Source organism: Hypoxylon fragiforme (genome assembly GCF_022984875.1).
Source record: "Hypoxylon fragiforme strain CBS 206.31 chromosome Unknown GGS25scaffold_2, whole genome shotgun sequence".
Taxonomy (NCBI): Eukaryota; Fungi; Ascomycota; class Sordariomycetes; order Xylariales; family Hypoxylaceae; genus Hypoxylon; species Hypoxylon fragiforme.
In genome coordinates this window covers 180,320-198,653 of record NW_026054757.1, presented here as the reverse complement: position 1 = coordinate 198,653, position 18,334 = coordinate 180,320, and the positions used below count along the sequence as shown (strand labels likewise).

The 18,334-nt window shown below is 48.3% G+C and overlaps 6 protein-coding genes across 6 annotated transcripts; 5 read left to right on the top strand and 1 right to left on the bottom strand.

Annotated features, from left to right (window-relative positions):
* Positions 1-1,788: 1,788 nt before the first annotated feature.
* Positions 1,789-3,454, top strand: GGS25DRAFT_517745 (uncharacterized protein; the record flags this gene model as incomplete). Its single annotated transcript, XM_049263428.1, has 3 exons — positions 1,789-2,065; positions 2,125-2,286; positions 2,430-3,454. 3 exons carry the CDS (start codon positions 1,789-1,791, stop codon positions 3,452-3,454), a joined length of 1,464 nt encoding a protein of 487 aa, XP_049119615.1.
* Positions 3,455-3,804: 350 nt separating this feature from the next.
* GGS25DRAFT_103843 (MFS general substrate transporter) lies at positions 3,805-6,490 on the bottom strand. The gene is made up of 6 exons (XM_049255979.1): positions 6,037-6,490; positions 5,769-5,922; positions 5,332-5,711; positions 4,718-5,160; positions 4,427-4,619; positions 3,805-4,324 (listed from the first exon to the last, which is right to left on the bottom strand). The coding sequence occupies exons 1-6, from the start codon at positions 6,231-6,233 to the stop codon at positions 4,156-4,158; spliced, it is 1,536 nt and encodes a 511-aa protein (XP_049119614.1). The 5' UTR covers positions 6,234-6,490; the 3' UTR covers positions 3,805-4,155.
* Positions 6,491-7,391: 901 nt separating this feature from the next.
* On the top strand, positions 7,392-9,556 carry GGS25DRAFT_473579 (SAS complex, SAS5 subunit/transcription initiation factor IID, subunit 14). Its single transcript, XM_049259552.1, has 6 exons — positions 7,392-7,615; positions 7,835-7,869; positions 7,986-8,137; positions 8,219-8,688; positions 8,794-9,258; positions 9,371-9,556. Exons 1-5 carry the CDS (start codon positions 7,604-7,606, stop codon positions 8,815-8,817), a joined length of 693 nt encoding a protein of 230 aa, XP_049119613.1. The 5' UTR covers positions 7,392-7,603; the 3' UTR covers positions 8,818-9,258; positions 9,371-9,556.
* Positions 9,557-11,359: 1,803 nt separating this feature from the next.
* Positions 11,360-15,316, top strand: GGS25DRAFT_103685 (uncharacterized protein). The gene is made up of 3 exons (XM_049255978.1): positions 11,360-12,855; positions 12,931-14,696; positions 14,787-15,316. The coding sequence occupies exons 1-3, from the start codon at positions 11,780-11,782 to the stop codon at positions 15,143-15,145; spliced, it is 3,201 nt and encodes a 1,066-aa protein (XP_049119612.1). The 5' UTR covers positions 11,360-11,779; the 3' UTR covers positions 15,146-15,316.
* A 619-nt stretch (positions 15,317-15,935) lies between these two features.
* On the top strand, positions 15,936-17,615 carry GGS25DRAFT_103681 (uncharacterized protein). The gene is made up of 4 exons (XM_049255977.1): positions 15,936-16,093; positions 16,165-16,983; positions 17,190-17,299; positions 17,468-17,615. The coding sequence occupies exons 2-3, from the start codon at positions 16,227-16,229 to the stop codon at positions 17,276-17,278; spliced, it is 846 nt and encodes a 281-aa protein (XP_049119611.1). The 5' UTR covers positions 15,936-16,093; positions 16,165-16,226; the 3' UTR covers positions 17,279-17,299; positions 17,468-17,615.
* On the top strand, positions 17,063-18,291 carry GGS25DRAFT_473572 (uncharacterized protein). The gene is made up of 2 exons (XM_049259551.1): positions 17,063-17,678; positions 17,754-18,291. Exons 1-2 carry the CDS (start codon positions 17,442-17,444, stop codon positions 18,168-18,170), a joined length of 654 nt encoding a protein of 217 aa, XP_049119610.1. The 5' UTR covers positions 17,063-17,441; the 3' UTR covers positions 18,171-18,291.
* The last annotated feature ends 43 nt before the right edge of the window (positions 18,292-18,334 follow it).

Here is an 18,334-nt window from a genome sequence, read left to right as displayed (position 1 = left end):
ATATTACAGGGCCCTACAATGTATATTAGATATACTACCTAGTACTAATATTTAACCTATAAGTAGTGACTATTGAGTACATACATAATGGCGTACAAGGCATTGGATAGATTGTGGGCGCTATGGTCGTTGAGCAACCGGTCTTAAAGGCGGAACAGATATCGGTGGTATGATAGATGACGAAAAGACGCGGTGCCGGTGAATGGGTAGAAGCGAATGTAACGCTAGGCCAGGCATGACGATAGGAGCTAAAGAGCATTGAACCTTGAACATTGAACATTGAACATTGAAGCTTTGTGGAAGAATACTGGGAAGAATACTTGGAAGAAAGTACATGTACAGAGTTACATAGAGGTAGCGCCAAGCAGCGGCTACATCTGCCCACTCAAATCCACTTTTAGTACATATGTATTAGTCTAATTCAGGGGCTGCGACATGATGTACTAGGTAAATATGTAGGCCCCCCTTTTATTATGCCGTAGGATAGAATGCAGTTGCCAGTTGCGTAGGTAGTGAAGCGAGCGCATTGACCACGCAGAAAAAGGTACCAGAACCCCCACCAAAGACTACTACTAATAAATAACTAGTACTAATGGACAAGGACGACTAGGAAGAGGCCAGGTACATAGTACAGACCGAATTAAATTGCGAAGAAGAGTCTGAGAGAAAGTGGGGCAATACCATAAAAAAAAAACAGGCGCCCTGGGCTTTTTGCAACGTCAAATCAATCAGCCCAGTCTATTTAGTTTAACGTTTTAATGTTGCAATGCTTTAACGCTTAACTTGGGTACATTATACAAGCGACTTAAACCCTACAATGGGCCTACATGTCCATGCTACAGCGGTACATGCACCGAACAGTGCGAACCGGAACTATACTACATGTAGGTATACTACCACATATTGCTTTAATTAGCTAGTACTACTAGTAGTACACACTATGTAATTAGGTAGTTAACTACTAGGTATGTAGCGTACATATGTATTGTACCTACTTACTACATGTACCACAACTCAAAGTTCACTGTAGCGGTTTTCATCAACTCTTCCTGTCTTGTCTGGTCTTGCCTGGTCTTGCCTGGTCTTGCCTTTAATGTTCAGTGTTGTCTTGCCTTGTCCTAACTTGTCCTGTCTGTGTCGATCCAAGAAACAGCCAACCCATTTTCTATCTAAGTACCTACCTAACCTTACATACCTAGTATTGCCGGTCACGTCACTTTCCTCAAACCATCCTCTTGCCTGTCTCTCGACAATTCAATTCTACCATTATCGGATTTAAGATCGGCATATCTTGACTTGCCATTCCCGGGGTTAATCCTAGCAACAAGAGATTTCCTTCCGTCTTCCCCGTCTTTAGAAGGTCCATCCATATCGGTCAGGTCGCAGGTCACAGGTCACAGGTCGTAGGTCGCAGATTCAAGTTCAGGTTCAATATTTGGCCACCCCGTCTTTGCTCGAGCGGAGAGACGCATACAGAGAGGAGAAGCACAAGCAAAGAAAGAAAGAGGAGAGAGAGAGAGAGAGAGCAAAGGAGGGAGGTTGGACGAGAAAGTAAAAGGCATAACGTCAAGGCCAGACCAGAAGAAGAAGTTGAAGAAGAAGCTAACAAGAAGAAAAAAAAAAGAGAAGAGAAAAAGAAAGAAAGAGAGTAGGAGAGAGAGGGTTGAAACAAAGGAGACGATAATAGCCAAGCTTACGCAAGCCACGGAATCTCGTCTTAAATTTGATTATTAACATTTGCTTCGCCTTGGTTTGTTTGCCTTGGTTTCGAAGGCTTCTTGGCCGACGATGAGCTTCGATTCGGGTACCGCTTACGCGGAATCCGATGCCGACGATGAGTACGAGAGGAGCCTCCACACAAGCTCACCAGTTCTCGCCACCGACTCCGAGATCTCCCCAACCGATTCCGAAGGCCGCTCCTCGACCGAACACACGCCCACTACCTATGGCCATCGCAGCAGTGCCGACAGACTACCTGAGACCATAATATCTGAGTGGGATGCCGACGAGTGCGCCGACTTCATTGCTACGATAGGCCTGCAGCAGTACTCAGATAGATTTATTGGTGTGTCTCGCACATTGATCTGCTCATTCGTGATCGTCGTTCTAACGCCCTACATTTAGAGAACGAGATCGTCGGCGAGGCTTTGGTGGCTTTGCTGCATGATGACCTCAAGGCCATGGGAGTGACCAGTGTCGGTCATCGCTTAACTATTCTCAAGAGTGTTTATGATGTGAAGAAAGCTCAAGACGTTCCTATAGAAAGTGACCATTATGTACCATTATGTATGTCACTACTTACTATCTTCCCTCCTTTTCTTTTCATTCCTCCCCCCACCACCCTCCTTATCTATCCTCTCTCCTGGTGCTGGTCCTAGTCCCAATTCATTGATTCCCTCCGAAATTAACCTAACCACTTCATCATGTAGCTGCCGACGCCGAAGCTCAATACGCGACAGCGACTCTAAAAGACATCAAACACTTAGTCGAGCAACTACGTCTCCGAGATGAGAGAATGAGCTTTCTCGAACAGGACTTCCGACGGATGACAGATGACTTCAGACGATTGCGGGAAGACATGCTACCGGCTTTACGCCTTGTCAAGGACGCGCAACAACCTCTGCCTCATGTAGCCAACAACCAGGCAGGACACGGTTACGAAACAGCGACAATATCTCCTCCAGCTCCCACCCCTTCGTCGAATCAGCCATCTGGTGATCTGAAGCGACATTACTCCACTAAGAAAATTGTCCTTGGTACGAACCCCAAAAGCATATCCCCCTCTCACCTTCAGACTACTCACGAGCGGCCATCGGTAGAGCAAACCCTCGATCCCTCGAATGCCGCCGAAAGAGCTGTCTTGTCTTCGTCACATTTGGCTGCCATGAACGGCAGTGGCCAAGCTACCTCACCTGGGTATTCTTCTGCGGGCGTGCCTTCGCCCACCTCACCCCCTACTTTGGGTAGTGCCACCCTCGGTCCTCGAACGTACCGCTCCAACGAGCAACCGACACCATCTAGCCGCACGACCTTCTCGGAAAGCGATCATGGCTATAATGCGAAGCAGCCTGTAGCCCCACGGCGGATGCAGACTCCTGTCCCTGAAACGCCCGGCTCGAGCTCAGCCTCGGTAGAGATCTTCAAGTCGTTCAGGGTTAGTATGGATGACCCTTGCTACAAGGTCCTTCCGGCTGCCTTGAAGAAATATCAAATCAACGCGCCGTGGGATCAATATGCGCTCTACATTGTCTATGGCGATCAAGAACGCTGCTTGGGCCTAGAGGAGAAACCATTGATCCTTTTTAAGCAATTGGACAAGGAAGGAAAGAAGCCCATGTTCATGTTACGGAAAACCAACACAGCGCCGGTGGACACTGAAGCGCCCGGCAGCGCTGGTCTGAATACCGGCAATGCCAGGGGAGTCGGCTATGACCCGCCTGGTGGCATTATATGATTTCCAAATCTATTCATTCAGCTGATCATACGTCCTTGATATATGTACGAAGGCCACGTTTTTAAAATGTTATTGGTAGCAAGATGGACGGATGGATGTATGTAGGTATGTATGGATGTATGAGTCGATGGTTATGCAGGAGTTCGCATAACGGGAGAGTGCCCCTCGGAGCGGGATACGGCTGCATAGCATGCGCGCATTGCTGTTCACCAATTGCTTGTCAGATAAGCGTTAATGCCCACCAGCAATGATAACGCAGATGATTTTGGGGCCTGTGTAGAAGTAAGACATTGGCAGTCAGTTCCCCAGGGCTCACCGGCCCTGGGACCGAGCCGCACCAATGGTAGCTTCTAGTAGTATCTGTCGCCAAACGGTATTTAGCCCCTGGATGATATCTAGGTCATCATGATGAAGGACTTACAAGCTCTATTACAAACGAGTTGCTGCAAAATACACCACATACATGTGCTTCTTACTATTATTAACATTTTTATTGTTATCTTTAGTTTCGTGGGATTCTACTGTATTGTATACTATGCTGCTTCCTGAGGAGCCCCTAAACGGCGTGTCAGGGTGATTAGGTACCTAGGTAGGGGATGGTCCATTATCCAACATGGCTTTTATAACTGGTATCTAGCTTCTAAGAATAGTGGTTGCCACTACGAGGGTTGTTATATTCTACCCATATGCTACCCAGTAGATCAAATAGTATATCTAAACCATGGATTGTCGTCAGCAAGCTCCTGTTCCAACTCTTTCTGCTCTGCTGTTAACTCATTGGCCATCGCTTCCCCTTCGGCAGCAGCATCACGTCGGATGTTCTCTCTGCGGCACCATGTAGTCATGAATAGCGTTAATACGAAGGCCATCCTACAGTAGTAACAAATGAGTTTTGGGAAGCTAATAAGACAAGGTCCGTAGCCATAACAACTTGGAAGAGGGAGAGGGAGAGGGTTCCTGAACAAGACTTACCCGATGAATCCGATCAAAATACTATGACCGACTACGAAGCGCGGCTCATCTCTTGAAAGATACACATAGGAGGCTACGATGCCGCCACAGTTGCCGCCCATGACCTGCATGGCAATCCCCGTTGCGCGCTTCAGGCTCCCACCGATGTTGTTGCTGTTCCAGGCCAGGCCGAGCGGGATCTGCGGGTATATTCCTGCGGATGATTGTTAGTTAGTTGAACAGGATGCGTACCCAGGTAGATTCTTTGGCTATCGACAACGCTGTATGAAATTACTTAAGGCATATACTTACCAATCGCAGCCAACACCGTCCCGACATACTGCACACCCGGCCTCCCGCCCGCCGCCAACAACACGACGAACCCTGTCATGGCGACGCCTTGGAATCCCAGCAAAAAGACCCCGCGACGCCGACACCGGTCCGCGAGCGCGCTGGCGCCGACGGTGAAGGCGCACGCGAGCACGTACGGCGGCGCGCTCATCAGTTGTGCGGTGTTGGCCGAGTACCCCATGTTCCGGATGATGGTGGGTAGGAATAGGGAGAAGGAGTACACGGGGCAGAAACCAGCCATGCAGATTAGCATGTGGATGTAGATCTTCCAGTCGCGGAGGGCGAGGAGGATGGGTTTGGTGGAGAAGGGCGAGGAGGAGGAGGGGGAGGATGAGAGGGAGCCGGTGTCGGTGGCGAGGCGGTGCTGGACTGCGTTGCGCTCGAGGGGCGTTAGGAAGGTGGCGCTATATGGATGAGAGGGGTTTGGGTTAGTTGATGAGGTGTGTGAGGGATGGGGTAGTGTCATGTTCTCTACTGCCAAGGGGAGGAAAGGGGAAAGGGGAAAGGGGAAAGGGGAGATTCAATGCTCGACTCTCCCTCTCTTTCTCTGTCTTTCTCCCCTTTTCATCACTCACCTCGCCGGATAATCGCAAACACCCCAAAAAGCACCCACCGCCACCACCACACTCGCCAGCCCCTCGATCAAGAAAATCCACGACCAAGCCGCCAACCCACCCATCCCGCTCATCTCAGCAATACCCCTAGCCAGCACCCCACCAAAGGCCCCCGCGATCGTGGCGCACGAGAATATGACGGCCATCCGCAGCCCGCACTCGTCGCGCCGGTACCATTGCGTCACGTAGAAGTTTGCGCCCGGAAAGAAGCCGCCTTCGAAGAGACCGAGAAGGGCGCGGGTGGTGAGCAGGGACGGGTAGGAGGCTACGAAGCTTTGGCCGATGGTGCAGATGGACCAGAGGAGCATGGTTAGGGAGAGCCAGGTTGCGGGGCGGATGCGCTGGTGGTGTTTGTTAGTTGATGGGATATAAAGGGGGGAGCAGATGTGTTCACCTACCTTCATCATGATATTGCTAGGAATCTCCGCGGCTATGTAGAATGGGAATAGGATGGCGAGACAGTCGTTGTACTGTAGACCGGTGAGATGGAGGTCTGATTCCAAGCTATCTAGTCGCGCGTTTCCGATGTTGCTGCGGTCGAGGAAGCAAAGTCTGAGAGGAGTTTGTTAGCTACCGACTAATATATACCTTAGGGACTCGCCTAGTAGACATGGTGCAGTTGATTGATGTCTCGTTGATCTCTTTCTGAGGAGTTTGCTAACTGACAGGCAAATAAGACACATCATAGGAAGGACATGAATGTCAATTTTCCGCAAGAGCCTTTTCGTTGCCTTCGCGTCCAGCTCTTGTACTTGGTCAGCGGATATGGATTCAGCTCCAGATTCAGCTCCATCTTCCTTATTCATGGCCTTCTCGTTGATCACTGGTATTTGCTTGATTTCGTCCATTGGTTTTCTACGCATTAATAGATGTATCGACAGTTATGCTCGGTTCTATAGAGTCCTGGGACATAAGGAAGAAAATTTGTGTCTACGTAGTTTGGAGAGCATGATTATAACAGCTCGATCATGATCTTTTCCTATCTCCACAACCTTTATGGCCAGCCAAGGAAGGTTTGTGATACCCACCAACTCACACATATAAGTGTATCTATTATACGTAATGACTAGACTTGGGGTTGGCAGCTTGAATATGATCTCTGTTGAACTGAAGAGCTAGATAAAACATTCTTGATACTGTTGTCTACCAAAGAAAGCAGACATCCGTGTGGTGTCGTTTGCTGAGTCTATCATGTGTCATGAGACTTCCTTCTTCTAGAAAGGGGGTGTATTTAGCCCGAGTCTATTGCTGCTTTGAGGCGTAAAGGGTCCCTTGTTGGCCTCGATGGCATTGGGTGCTATCAACAACCTTCGACCTTGATGGTTCTAAATTAGGAATGGTGTTATAGCATGAAGTTGTAAAACTGGGATCTTCAACACTATATTTGAGCCTCAGGCATGTTGGAGTCCCTTTTAAATAGGGCTGGAATTGATTTTCTTGTCCATTTTTGGAAAGGAAAAAATGTTAAAAAAGAATATTCCAGTATTTTCATCTTTGATTTACTGAGATTACTGAGATATGTAGGTGCTTCGGTTCTCAGGTAGTTAGTGGGGGTTACTTATGTAGCTCCAATCAGTAAATCTAGATCACGTGCATAAATTCTCGGATTAATTCCACCTTGTCCCACTTCCTTTCTTCCTACAATAACAAACAACGAATTAAAGATTTATCCGAGATAGCAGCCACCCAATTAGTATTCTGATACGCTACAAGGGATAATCCGACCCATGCCTCCGACTTTGCGTACCCGCATGTCAGCTGCAGCTGCAGCTAAAAAAAAGCCTGCTAAGAAAAAGCAGACTGCAGTTGGCACTGCTGCTGGTAGAAAGAAGAAGGCCTACAGTGCCAAAAAGAACAAGAGAAAGGCCAAGGCCAAGAACAAGACCAAAGAAGCCCAGGTACGCGCGCTGCACCTTACCTTACCATACCTTACCATACCTTACCATACCTTACCATACCACCATACCCATACCCATTACCCATACCCATTCCCATACCCATTCCCAGCAACCGCGACGAGATACAAATCTACATGCACCTTAAAACATTCAATTTGTTTCTCCTACTACTACTACTACTACACACACACACACACACACACATACACACACATTTTGTCGCGAACACATCTCTAACAGCGCTCACCCTTATTTTTTTTTAGGCACCACCTCCCGCTAGCGATACTCTTCCCAACACCGCTGAATCTGCTGCTGTTGAAGCCAAGTCTTCCAAGATGATTGTCGAGGTAAGTCTATCATGTTTTATATCATTTTTTTTTGTGTACCTACCAATGTTATATACAACTGATTATTATTACATACCACTGGTTTTTATCCTCTATTCAATTCCTTGATTCCCAATTTTTGATGCATCCATCCATCCATCGCAATTCGCGGTTCGCGCCTCGCAGTTCGCAATTCGCAATTCTTCTGAACCAATCTTGACTAACGTGACCATCCTTCAGCGCAACATCAAGCTCGTCACTGAGCAGCATAACATGTGAGTTGAATCATCATACCCGACCTGTCTCAATTGGTCTTGTACATACCTCTACATACCTCTAGCTTTGCCCCCTCCGCCTCTTGTTGTTGCTGACACTGTTATGTTTTGTTTAGTCCTAAGCCGTCTCCCATGACGGAGTTTCCTATGAAGGAATGGAGCGTCAAGATTTACCTTCTTGACCAAGCTGGAAACGAACACCCCGCCAACTGCTTTACCAAGGTCACTTACAATCTTCACCCTTCCTTCGAGGATAAGACTCACCAGAGTAAGTAACCCCCCCCCAATTATGCGCGCGCGCGTTCTCTTCCCAACCTTGATCTTCCGGAGGACTTATTGAATCATGTAGCCTTTACCGAGCACCCTTTCACCTGCGAGAACGAAGGCTGGGGCGAGTTCGAGATGTCCATCGACCTTTTCACCACGGAGAAGGGTGGCAAGACCACTGTCTACCACGATTTGAACTTCCAATCTCCCCGATACGAAGCGATCCAAACAGTCACCTTCAAGAATCCTTCTCAGGCACTGCTCTCTATCCTCCGTGAGACTGGCCCAATTCCCAACGAGGATGATTCGAAGGCCTCTGCCAAGGCTCGCAAGGCCAACGACTTGAAGAAGAAGAAGGCCGCATTCGATTTCGAGAAGATGGCCGACGGACTCGGCAAATTGAACGAGGAGGACCTCCTCCAGGTCATTCAGATGATTCACGACAACAAGGCGGATGACACCTACACGAAGAACGATATTGACGCTGGTGAATTCACTGTTGATCTGTACACGCTGCCCGAGCATCTTTCTCGTATGATCTGGGATTTTCTGGTAAGCACAAGATGAAGTCTCGTCTCGCGATGCATGTATATCTATATATCTATGTATACAGGTGTGAGTGGGTATGTGGATACGTGAATAGCTAACTCTATACAGGTTGACCTGAAGCACATCTCTTAGATGTCATGTCAATTGTAAGATCACAGACCTTGTGGGCTGATGTGTACACGGACGGAACTTGAGGATTCGGTCACCTCAACATAGGGGCCAAGGTTGCATTTTGCATTTGCGTCGGCGTTTCAGGGAATTGGAACCAAGGCACCTTTTTTTTAGGGTTGGCCAAAAAATGAATAATGGCATTGGTTGATAGGAGGCAATGGTGACATTGGCGTATGGTTTGGTTGCGTTTCAACGCTTCATCCAACGCACGATACCCCCCAGAGCTTGTTCCCATTTAGCCTGGGCACTTCGCAATTTGTTCCCCAACAAGTCGATGACTTTGATAATAAGATAGTATGTGTGCTATTGTGTACATTAGGCTACAGATTCGTATCAAGATAACAATAGGTGCTACGTTTGTTTTGAATTGTATGCCTACTTAACCTATGCCTACAACCAACTACACCTACACATATCGGTTAGTAGTAGTAGTAGTAGTAGACAAACTGCAGTAGATTACTGATTGCTCAAGTATGTACGAGGAGTTGAGGACGCGTTGCGCGCATATGCATACACACCTATGTACTGGGCTAGTCAGGTCTAAGTTCTAACTACTAGGTACCAAGGGTAGGTATTATATATATCGATACCCAGGGATGTAAAGGTAAGGGTGTAGGTTCATGACTTGTGATAGGCGGCCTCTCGATTTGTGATCCCTGTAAGGAATTGATACTAAAAAAGAAGAAGAAAAAGAGAAAAGTTCTATCTATGAGGTCCATCATGTCCATGGAATCATGGATGTCCAAGTATATATATATATATATTGCTTAGTAGGTCCGAATGGAGCTACCTATTAGTAGTTGGCTTATGGCTCCAAGTACTAGTAAATATTTATGTATACACCTGACACCTACCATCTAGGTATATCCATGAATTATGTATACGTACTATGTGTATTATGAGTATTATGTGCACTTCGTTATCTACTACTAGGTAATTAGGTTAATATGTAGACAACTTGTTACATAGTACGCCTTGTGGGCTGTCGAGCTGAAAATGACATCACATTAAGCATTAAATGAGGCTGGGGAGAGATCATCAGTTTAGACCGGTTACTGCTAGGTACGGAACAGGTCTATTTAGTGGAGTATGCGGAGAGGGAAGATGGGGATGGATGGGGGGGGGGGATACATATGAATGGGGAGTTTGGGCCGTAAGGTGAAGGGAACCGTGAAAGCAACACGGTGAAGAAGAAGAAGAAGAGGATGACGACGGTTATTTTATTACATACCCTAGGTATTCTTCTGAAGGGGTCATGCTATGTAACTACTAACTACTACTAGTAGACGATAACGTGACCAAAGTCATTCTGCTTCAGGCTTCAGCCCAGCCACACACACACACACACAAGAATCTTATTGGCGGTCTGGGATTACCGTTTTCAGTATCAATTGCATGAAGGGGTGGTGTAAGCGGTTGCTGTGTGTATGTGCCTGATATACTGTATTGTGTATCACCGGGTATTATATCACAACCACTGTCAACCAGACATGACATGATGAGAGGCCTTGTGTCGACTGTAAGATATGTATTGGATTCGAGAATACTGTACATAGTACATTCGCGTTAGGTATTGTACAATACAATACTAGGTACATGGATCAATGATACATAGTACTAAAACCGTTAGCTGCGGGGTCCGATTGCTGTACTGTACACTGTAGTGTACGGGTGGTACCGTAGTAGCCCTGTAGGTTCCCTGAAGTTTATGATTTGGTACATGTAGGTGCCATGTGCTTCTTCTTAATAAGTTCTTATCTTCACCGACTTAAGGTTCAAGTTATGTATCTCGATTGCAATTCTCGGAGAGTACATACATACATGACAGTGTCATGACTACTACATGTACGTATCTACTACATACAAATCACACTTTATCCCACTCTGTACTATCAATTCATTGGTAAAGAAACCATCCTGCTATCTGATTGCTTCAATACCCTGGAATAGCGGTGCCTCCATGATTACCAACCGCTCCAATCGAACCCCTGCCATTGCCTAGTTAATTCCATTCAAAGTTGTTCTCTTTCCGATTACAAACTGAAATAAGCCACTCCACCCACAACCGTGAACTGCGAGTCTGCGACAACTGCGGCTTATCAAAGGTCAAAAGGTCAATGGCCATCCAAGTCCGACTGACTCCGACATAACTTATACGAGAAAAACGGAACAGACTGAACTGACAAGACAATAGTCAACAGTCAAGAATCCAAGAATCCAAGAATCCAAGAATCCAGAGCCAAGAGACAGGCAAGAGACAGGCAAGAGAAACGAGAATAGGGTACAATATTGACAACAGTCTACGATAGTTATTCGTACTACATATACATAGGTGATTTTATTACAAGCTTGAAGCTGTACAACAACAACAACATCAACTACCTTCCCAAGTATACAACTATACATGTACTATTATGTAGGACCTATCTTGTCCATCCTTACATAGTAGTACTGTATGGCTGTTTCTACGCATACTGTATAATCCCCAACCTTCCCAAACTTCAAAATCTCAGCTATTTTCGGTCTTCAGACCCCGCAAGTCCGAGAAAATCCACTTCATTCATAATCGACCGTCTTCAAGGTTGTTCAGAGTTACCTGACCTAGTACGTTATCGGGATTACTATAGACTCTCCCCCCAATTGATAGCTTCGATTCGTCCCATTTCGAAAAGAGCGCTTATTTCCATTTTGCGCGCTCGAGTGTTTTGTTCCAGCTCTCGAATTTCCCTATTTCCCTATTTCCCGTCGTAAGCCGAGCCAGCAGTCGGCGTGCGCCGGGTGTTGTGCGATTCGTTAATGCATCTGCGAGAAGCCAAAGCTCGCGTTGGAGCTGTAGCTGGAGCCGTGACTGGAGCTGGAGCCGGAGCCGGACCTGAGGCTAGAATCGGATCAGATCAGAACGATAGCACCACTGCATCAGGCCATGTCTCAATATGATAATCCCACCGCTTCCGCTGCCAACATGCCATCCGCTAGCCAACAGTCTCGTCAATCTCTGCCCGCGAACACGGCGCATTCGCAACCCCAACCCCAGTCCATACATCAGTCCCAGTCCCAATCCCAGACTCAGCCGCAGTCCCAGTCTCAGTCTCAGTCCCAACAACAGGGTCAGCCTTCTCAGCACAAACGCGTATACCAGGCCTGTATCCCATGCCGGAGACGAAAAGTGCGATGCGATTTAGGGAGCGTAGACGACCCTCATGACCCTCCATGCGTGCGTTGCCGCCGCGAAAGCAAGGAGTGTTACTTTAGTGCCACGAGACGCAAGCGCAAGAACGAAGACGAGATCGAGGAGCAAGAAGACGACTATACCATCCGTAATGCCCGAAAGCGACTCCATTCCGACGACACCCCTCCTTCCGTTGTCGACAGGAAATCTTTTAGTAGCGTGCCTTTGACCCCTGGTGGCTCGACCGGTAGGACACAACCCTTGAGGCGACCTAATTCGGAACGCGAAGATGGGCGGAAGAGTAGAGGGACAAGCTATAATGACGTTGGTGAGGATTCAAACGCTCAGTTAGAGAACCTCGAAGCCCAGAGTGTCATGAGAAAAGAGGTCTATGGACCCCACGATGCTCTCGATTTACTTTACAAGGCTGCCACCGACAGGTCCGTCCAACCGTCTCGTCTGTCTAATATGACTTCCCACGAGCCAATTACTGATTATTCCATCAGTCCTCATGATCTGAATAGGCAACACGAAATTATTGCCTCTGTTGTTCAGCCTTCGCCCGTCCCTGTACCCGGTCGCAAAACACCACGAGATCATAACTCCAACTTTCATGGCCGTCCGGCTGAACGGGCGACGTCTAAGTCGGCAGACCTAATCGATCCGCTGCTACAATCCTCAACTAAGAATGATGAAGTGGCTGATATGGAACGCCGGCTAAATGTGGAAAATGAGGCCGGGTACCAGGAGGCCCTCGATGCTTGGTCGCGATTTAGGTTTGTGAGGGCCGGCTGGTTTACGAAGGAAGAGGCTGTGAAATACATAGTATAGTAGGTCGACGAGTAGCAGCAGCGCAGCTGTCACAAAAATTGCCGAATGTACCCTTGCTAACTGATTCACACAAGTTACTACGAATATTTATCTCCCATGACGCCCATATCGCCACCGACCTTCCGTAGCCCATCGTCGCATGTCACCCTCCTGACCGAAGAGCCCATACTCACGGTCACTCTGTTGACCATTGCTTCGAGATACTACCGTATACGATCGACGGGTGGCCATTGTAGATCTCACGCCATCCACGAAGAGCTATGGCGATACCTGCGCAGGATGATCGAACGATGTCTCTGGGGACAGGAGGCATTTGGTGGGGGCTTCTGTGGATCTGGCGCTGATGAATCTCAGACATCTAGCACGGCACCGTGGCGAGGTTTGAGGAAGGGCAGTCTTCGGACGTTAGGTACAATCGAGTCTCTTATGATCTTGACCGAATGGCATCCTCGAGCGCTACACTTTCCTCCCGATGAGGCCATTGACGAACTGATGCTTCCCTCTCGAGCGATGCCGACCCATTCCGATATTGGAGACGAAGAAGGGGCTCAAAGACTTGGCGGAAATGTTGGGGGTCGAAGAATCGAAAGTTGGCTTGAACCTGCGTGGAGAAGTGATCGCATGTGTTGGATGTTGCTCAGTAACGCGCTGGGACTCGCTTACGAACTAGGCGTTTTCGACGATATTGACGAACTGCTTGCGACTAATGCTATCACGCGACCGGAGTACGAGGATGAAGCATATCGCCTTCGTGCGACGCGCATCAAGCGCTTGCTGTTGGTATATCTGACCCAGCTAGCTGGTCGCCTCGGATGGACCAACATGGTTCCTGAAAGCCTCCGAAGAACCGATCCTGCCCTTTCTGGAAGACGTCCGATCTCTAATGAGGGGAACACACCGGGGACCAATCAATCGGTCATTTCTAACGCGTTTAGTTATGTGCCAAATGTTGAACTAGATGATCAGATCATTCATTGCTGGGTGGGAGTAAGCGACGCCATGCAATTGGGCAACGAGAGGCTGTTCCGATCCCGAAAACATACCACGGAGATCATCCAGAGCGGCGATTACACGAGGGCACTCAAGGAATTTCAGCCGATCCTCAAGAACTGGTGGAGAGAGTTCCAGCGTTTTGATATGCCCGAGAATATCCGTCACATCCTGACTATTGAATACGAATATGTGCGAATATATGTTAATTCCTTGGCTTTGCAAGCGGTGGTTGAACGCTGCACCGCGAACGCCGGAGCGTCTACGAATGCTGCTCACGGAGGCAATGTAGCTGTCAGTAACCCTCAACTATCACCACAGACGCAGAATTTTCTAGGTAATTTGCCTCTTGGCCATTTGGGTGGTTTCGGTCACCAGGATCAAGAATATGTCAAGGAGGTGGTGGATGGTTGCAGAAATCTCCTGCGAACTGTTGTCGACGGTCTGTTAAAGGAGGGCTACCTCAAACATGCTCCTGTGCGAACATATTTTCGAATCATTAGTGGTGCCATGTTCTTGCTTAAGACATTTGCCCTAGGTGCTCCCAAGTCTGACGTGGAAGTAAGCATTGGTCTTCTAGATCGTACGGTCTATGCGCTACGAACCTGCGTTGTAGATGATATACACCTTGGTACTAGGTTCGGCGACTTGCTTGAGTCGCTTACTACACGGCTTCGAGACCGGTTTAAATACGCCCCGGCCACCACGACCTCTGGAGAAGGCAAGAGTCCTCGCGCGAATGGCGAACCAACTAAAGCTAGCTCTACAAATGGACATGTTCAGAGTAATGGTATGGAGAATGGCTATCTGAGCCATACTAAATTCAGAGAAGGGCTTACCGTCCCTCCTGGTAGGTTTTTTTTTTTTCTTTTTTTTTTTTTTTTTTATCATCTATATTTGTATGTATGCATTCTTGGAACGATTCTAACTTGTTGCGCAGATCGCTGTTCCACCCCTTCTGGTAACGTTTCAGCCACTCCGTTTGACCTAAGTACGGGCAACTTCCCCTATCCAGCTGGGCCCACTTCAGTGTTTGGGCCTACTACACCTGCTATGGGCGGTCATGTTGTAGAGGCATCCAACATGGGCGAAAACCTATTTGAATCTGGCGCTGATTGGGCTGCTGATGACCAAATGTGGTACCTCCCACCAGGACCTGGCCTCTTTCAAAGCGTGGGCGAGAACTCCAATGTGACGATGACAGATCAGGGAGTAAATGTTGGAGGCGTTGACTTGCTCGAATTTATGGCCATGGATCCCCCTTCGTTCAACCCCTCGATGGACGGCCCTGGCTACTAAATGTATACTACCGAGCTGGATGATAAAGAAGCATCTGTTGTCAGAAACGAAAACAGGACCATTAGCCTTGGCCACCGTTACCAAATAGCTAGACGATGTCTAGCGTAGTGCTATTGGGTATCTAAGGATCACAGTTCCAATCTTACTTTTCCATATCATTTCGTCTTGTAGTCGGATGTGTGTGGTGTCGGTGCTTGTTCATTCAGAGTTGAAGTTAAGACTTACATGTACTCGAACATGGGAACCCGTCTCGCGACACCTTTTTTTTCTCATAACTTTTAAACCCGAATATTGTTCCTCGTTTCTGGGAGACGAATGGGAAAGGATGCAATAGGCTAGAGATGGAAGGCAGAGATACCCTCAGAGGCTCGAGCTGCATTGATTTTTATCTGCTCCTTTTGCTCTCAAGATTGCTTTTCCCTTTTTGGAGCGCTTCCTTTCTGGCCCTTGGGTGTGTGTGGCGATGTTTTGAGACGTATGGACTTTTTGAACTGAATCAACGTTGTCTTGTGGAATATATGGGATTAAAAAGGCATTGCAGATGGATGGACAAAAGGCCGTCGAGCTAACAGTTGGAGCCTCGCGGCTTATCTAGCAAGATTTTTCACGAATCACGATATAATGTTTCTGCTAATTCGACGTAGCGGTGTCTCAAGTTTGACTGTTGACTGTTGACTTTTCTCAGATAGCAAATGCCAAAATTTCCCCGGTAGACAACTGTGTTGCTACTTCTGGGCCATCAAGACAAATTTTACGGTGGCCTTAGAGCGTAAGTTCTTTCAAAGGAACGATGTGGATGGCCATGCCCTGCATCAGGGAACTTGGCTGTTGCCCAACGGGCGTGTGTACTACATATACGATCTTCCTCGCAGCTGAAGGATCTCTAGGCTCGAGTGCGCGCTATTTTCACCTTGGCGTCGAGAGAATTAGTTCGGATGATACATAACAGTAAAGCCCCCGCCCCTTTCTTCTTCTTTTTCCCAGTACGGGACATTCCACCTGTGATACCTACCTAATAGGTACTCTATAGAATATTAGTGTATCTCGTAAAGGCAAGACACATGGCGGAAGAGCTTAATGCATGGAGAAAACCGATGTGGCCAGACCATCATCTATCTCCTACACCAGTCGTAGCGAATTTCCTGTACGAGAACTGAAACACGGCATTGGGGTGGCGGGCAAGGCTTTGCAGTGGTCAGATATGCGGACACGGAGTCTATCCTACCTCACCCAGTTCCGGTTATGCAGCGTAAGGCTCGAGGCGCTCGAAGGATGCAAAATGATTCCTAATTCAGGATCGTCGTCCATCTGCCGTGCCGTCCCAGATGCGACATTGGCGTTACCGTCCTCCCCTTGTACATGCACAGCACCTTTACGTCCGAACGCTACACAACGACTTGGAATGCACCGACCAGATCCTTCAAGGCTGTCCATGGCCGGATTTCCCTCTTCACGCGACAAATCCTGCCCCCCCCTCAAAAGAAAAGAAAAAGAACCGCTCTTGGGCTCGCTATTCTCAGCGCGCTTTCTCATCTATCTATCTCAAGATATCCTACGTCTATCGACAGCCGACATGGGAGAAAGTACAAGTACAGCGGCGGGGCTTTCTGGAACACTAACCAGTGCCAACCCGACTGCAGCACCGGCGATGTCTGTCCTCATGATTACCGTAAAGCCGTTGACGACAACGTTTACGCCGCCCTTGTCATGCGGAGAGATGCATCTTACGCAGTTGTCTTCGCCGGGTTATGAGATCTGGTTGAATGAGCCACAGCCAGTGCCTGGATCTAAATTTGGGGAATGCTATCCAACCGAGTTCGCAGCCGGATACACAAGTGGTCAGTCAGTATGAAGTGTTGGATATGATGGCCCCATGGATTGGACTACTGATGATGTAGACAAACTAATCGTTTGGTAGTGCGTGATATAAGCCCCCCCCCGCCTCCTTTTCCTTACAGACTCGCGAGGCCTTCCCCGCTGCTTGGTGATGGGAAGATGAAGTAAGTTCATGGCCGAGAGAAGCTATTGACGAATCCGTCCCTAGATACAAAACTCGTCAAGCTCTATCGCTCCCCTGTTTTCTCCGTTGGTCTGCCCCTCAGGCTGGAGCGCGGTGAAAACGTGGACGAATAATTATATCGCTTGCTGCGCATCGTAAGTGGAATATACATCTGCGATAGACCCGCGAACCTTTAGACAAATTATAAGATAGAGGGTGAAGGCGGAGTGAGCACAAGTGATAGAGGAGGACGTAGGAGCCAAGCGAGTCAAATATATCATTAATGATGGCATAAATATGACATTTTCTGATGGTGGTGGTAGTGGCTTCCTATTCCACCCGCCGGCTACAACGGCGGACGCAGACCGGCCCGCATATGGAGGCACCTGTTACAGCAACTTCCAAGTCGGAGAGACTTTCAAAGTCACGGCGTATGATAGCGCTGGTGTAACAGCGACGGTCAGTTGGGTCGCCACGGCCACGAACGACCAGGTTTACGCGCACCCCATAGATGGATTTCAAAATTTCACCAGCGTGAGTGCGGGGACAAGGAAGGATGGCCTTTATCCCCTGTTGCGGGTGCAGTATGATTAATCGGGGAGAAATTAGACACCGTCTGCCAAAGTATCAGGAGGTGTGATGGCTGGAATCGTGCTCGGCAGCATCGCCGCCCTCCTTGCCCTCCTCGTCGCTGCTCTTCTCCTGCTCTGGCGATACCGGCGAAGAAGAGACACCGCTCTCCCTGGTAGCTCCGGCCGCCTCCCCCAAGACTGCCAAGATACTCCGCCGTGGCAGTTGGTCAAGGAGCTTCGGCCATCGTCCAGCAGCAACGGTTCCTCGGCGGCGCTTTATCACCATTCTACGGCTACGGCGGCATACGTTAGTAGCGGTGCGCTGGCAGGAAATGATAGCGGCCAACGGGTTGAAATCGGGTTCCAGGAACCGAGGGAGCTGGACTCGGTGGGGACGGAGTCGCAGAATATGCGTGATCGGGCTACGGATAAGGTGTTGCGTGGGCAGTTGTGAGGGATGCACAAGATATATGGAGGCCGGATAGAGAGAGAGGTAGAGAGAGAGGTTAGGGGGATAGCACGGAGCAGCTGTTCCCAACTGCCAGTTTAGTATGTATTATATTGTACAATAGAACTAATTACCTAGTAGTTACTAACCTTTAGGTAACTACTAACTAG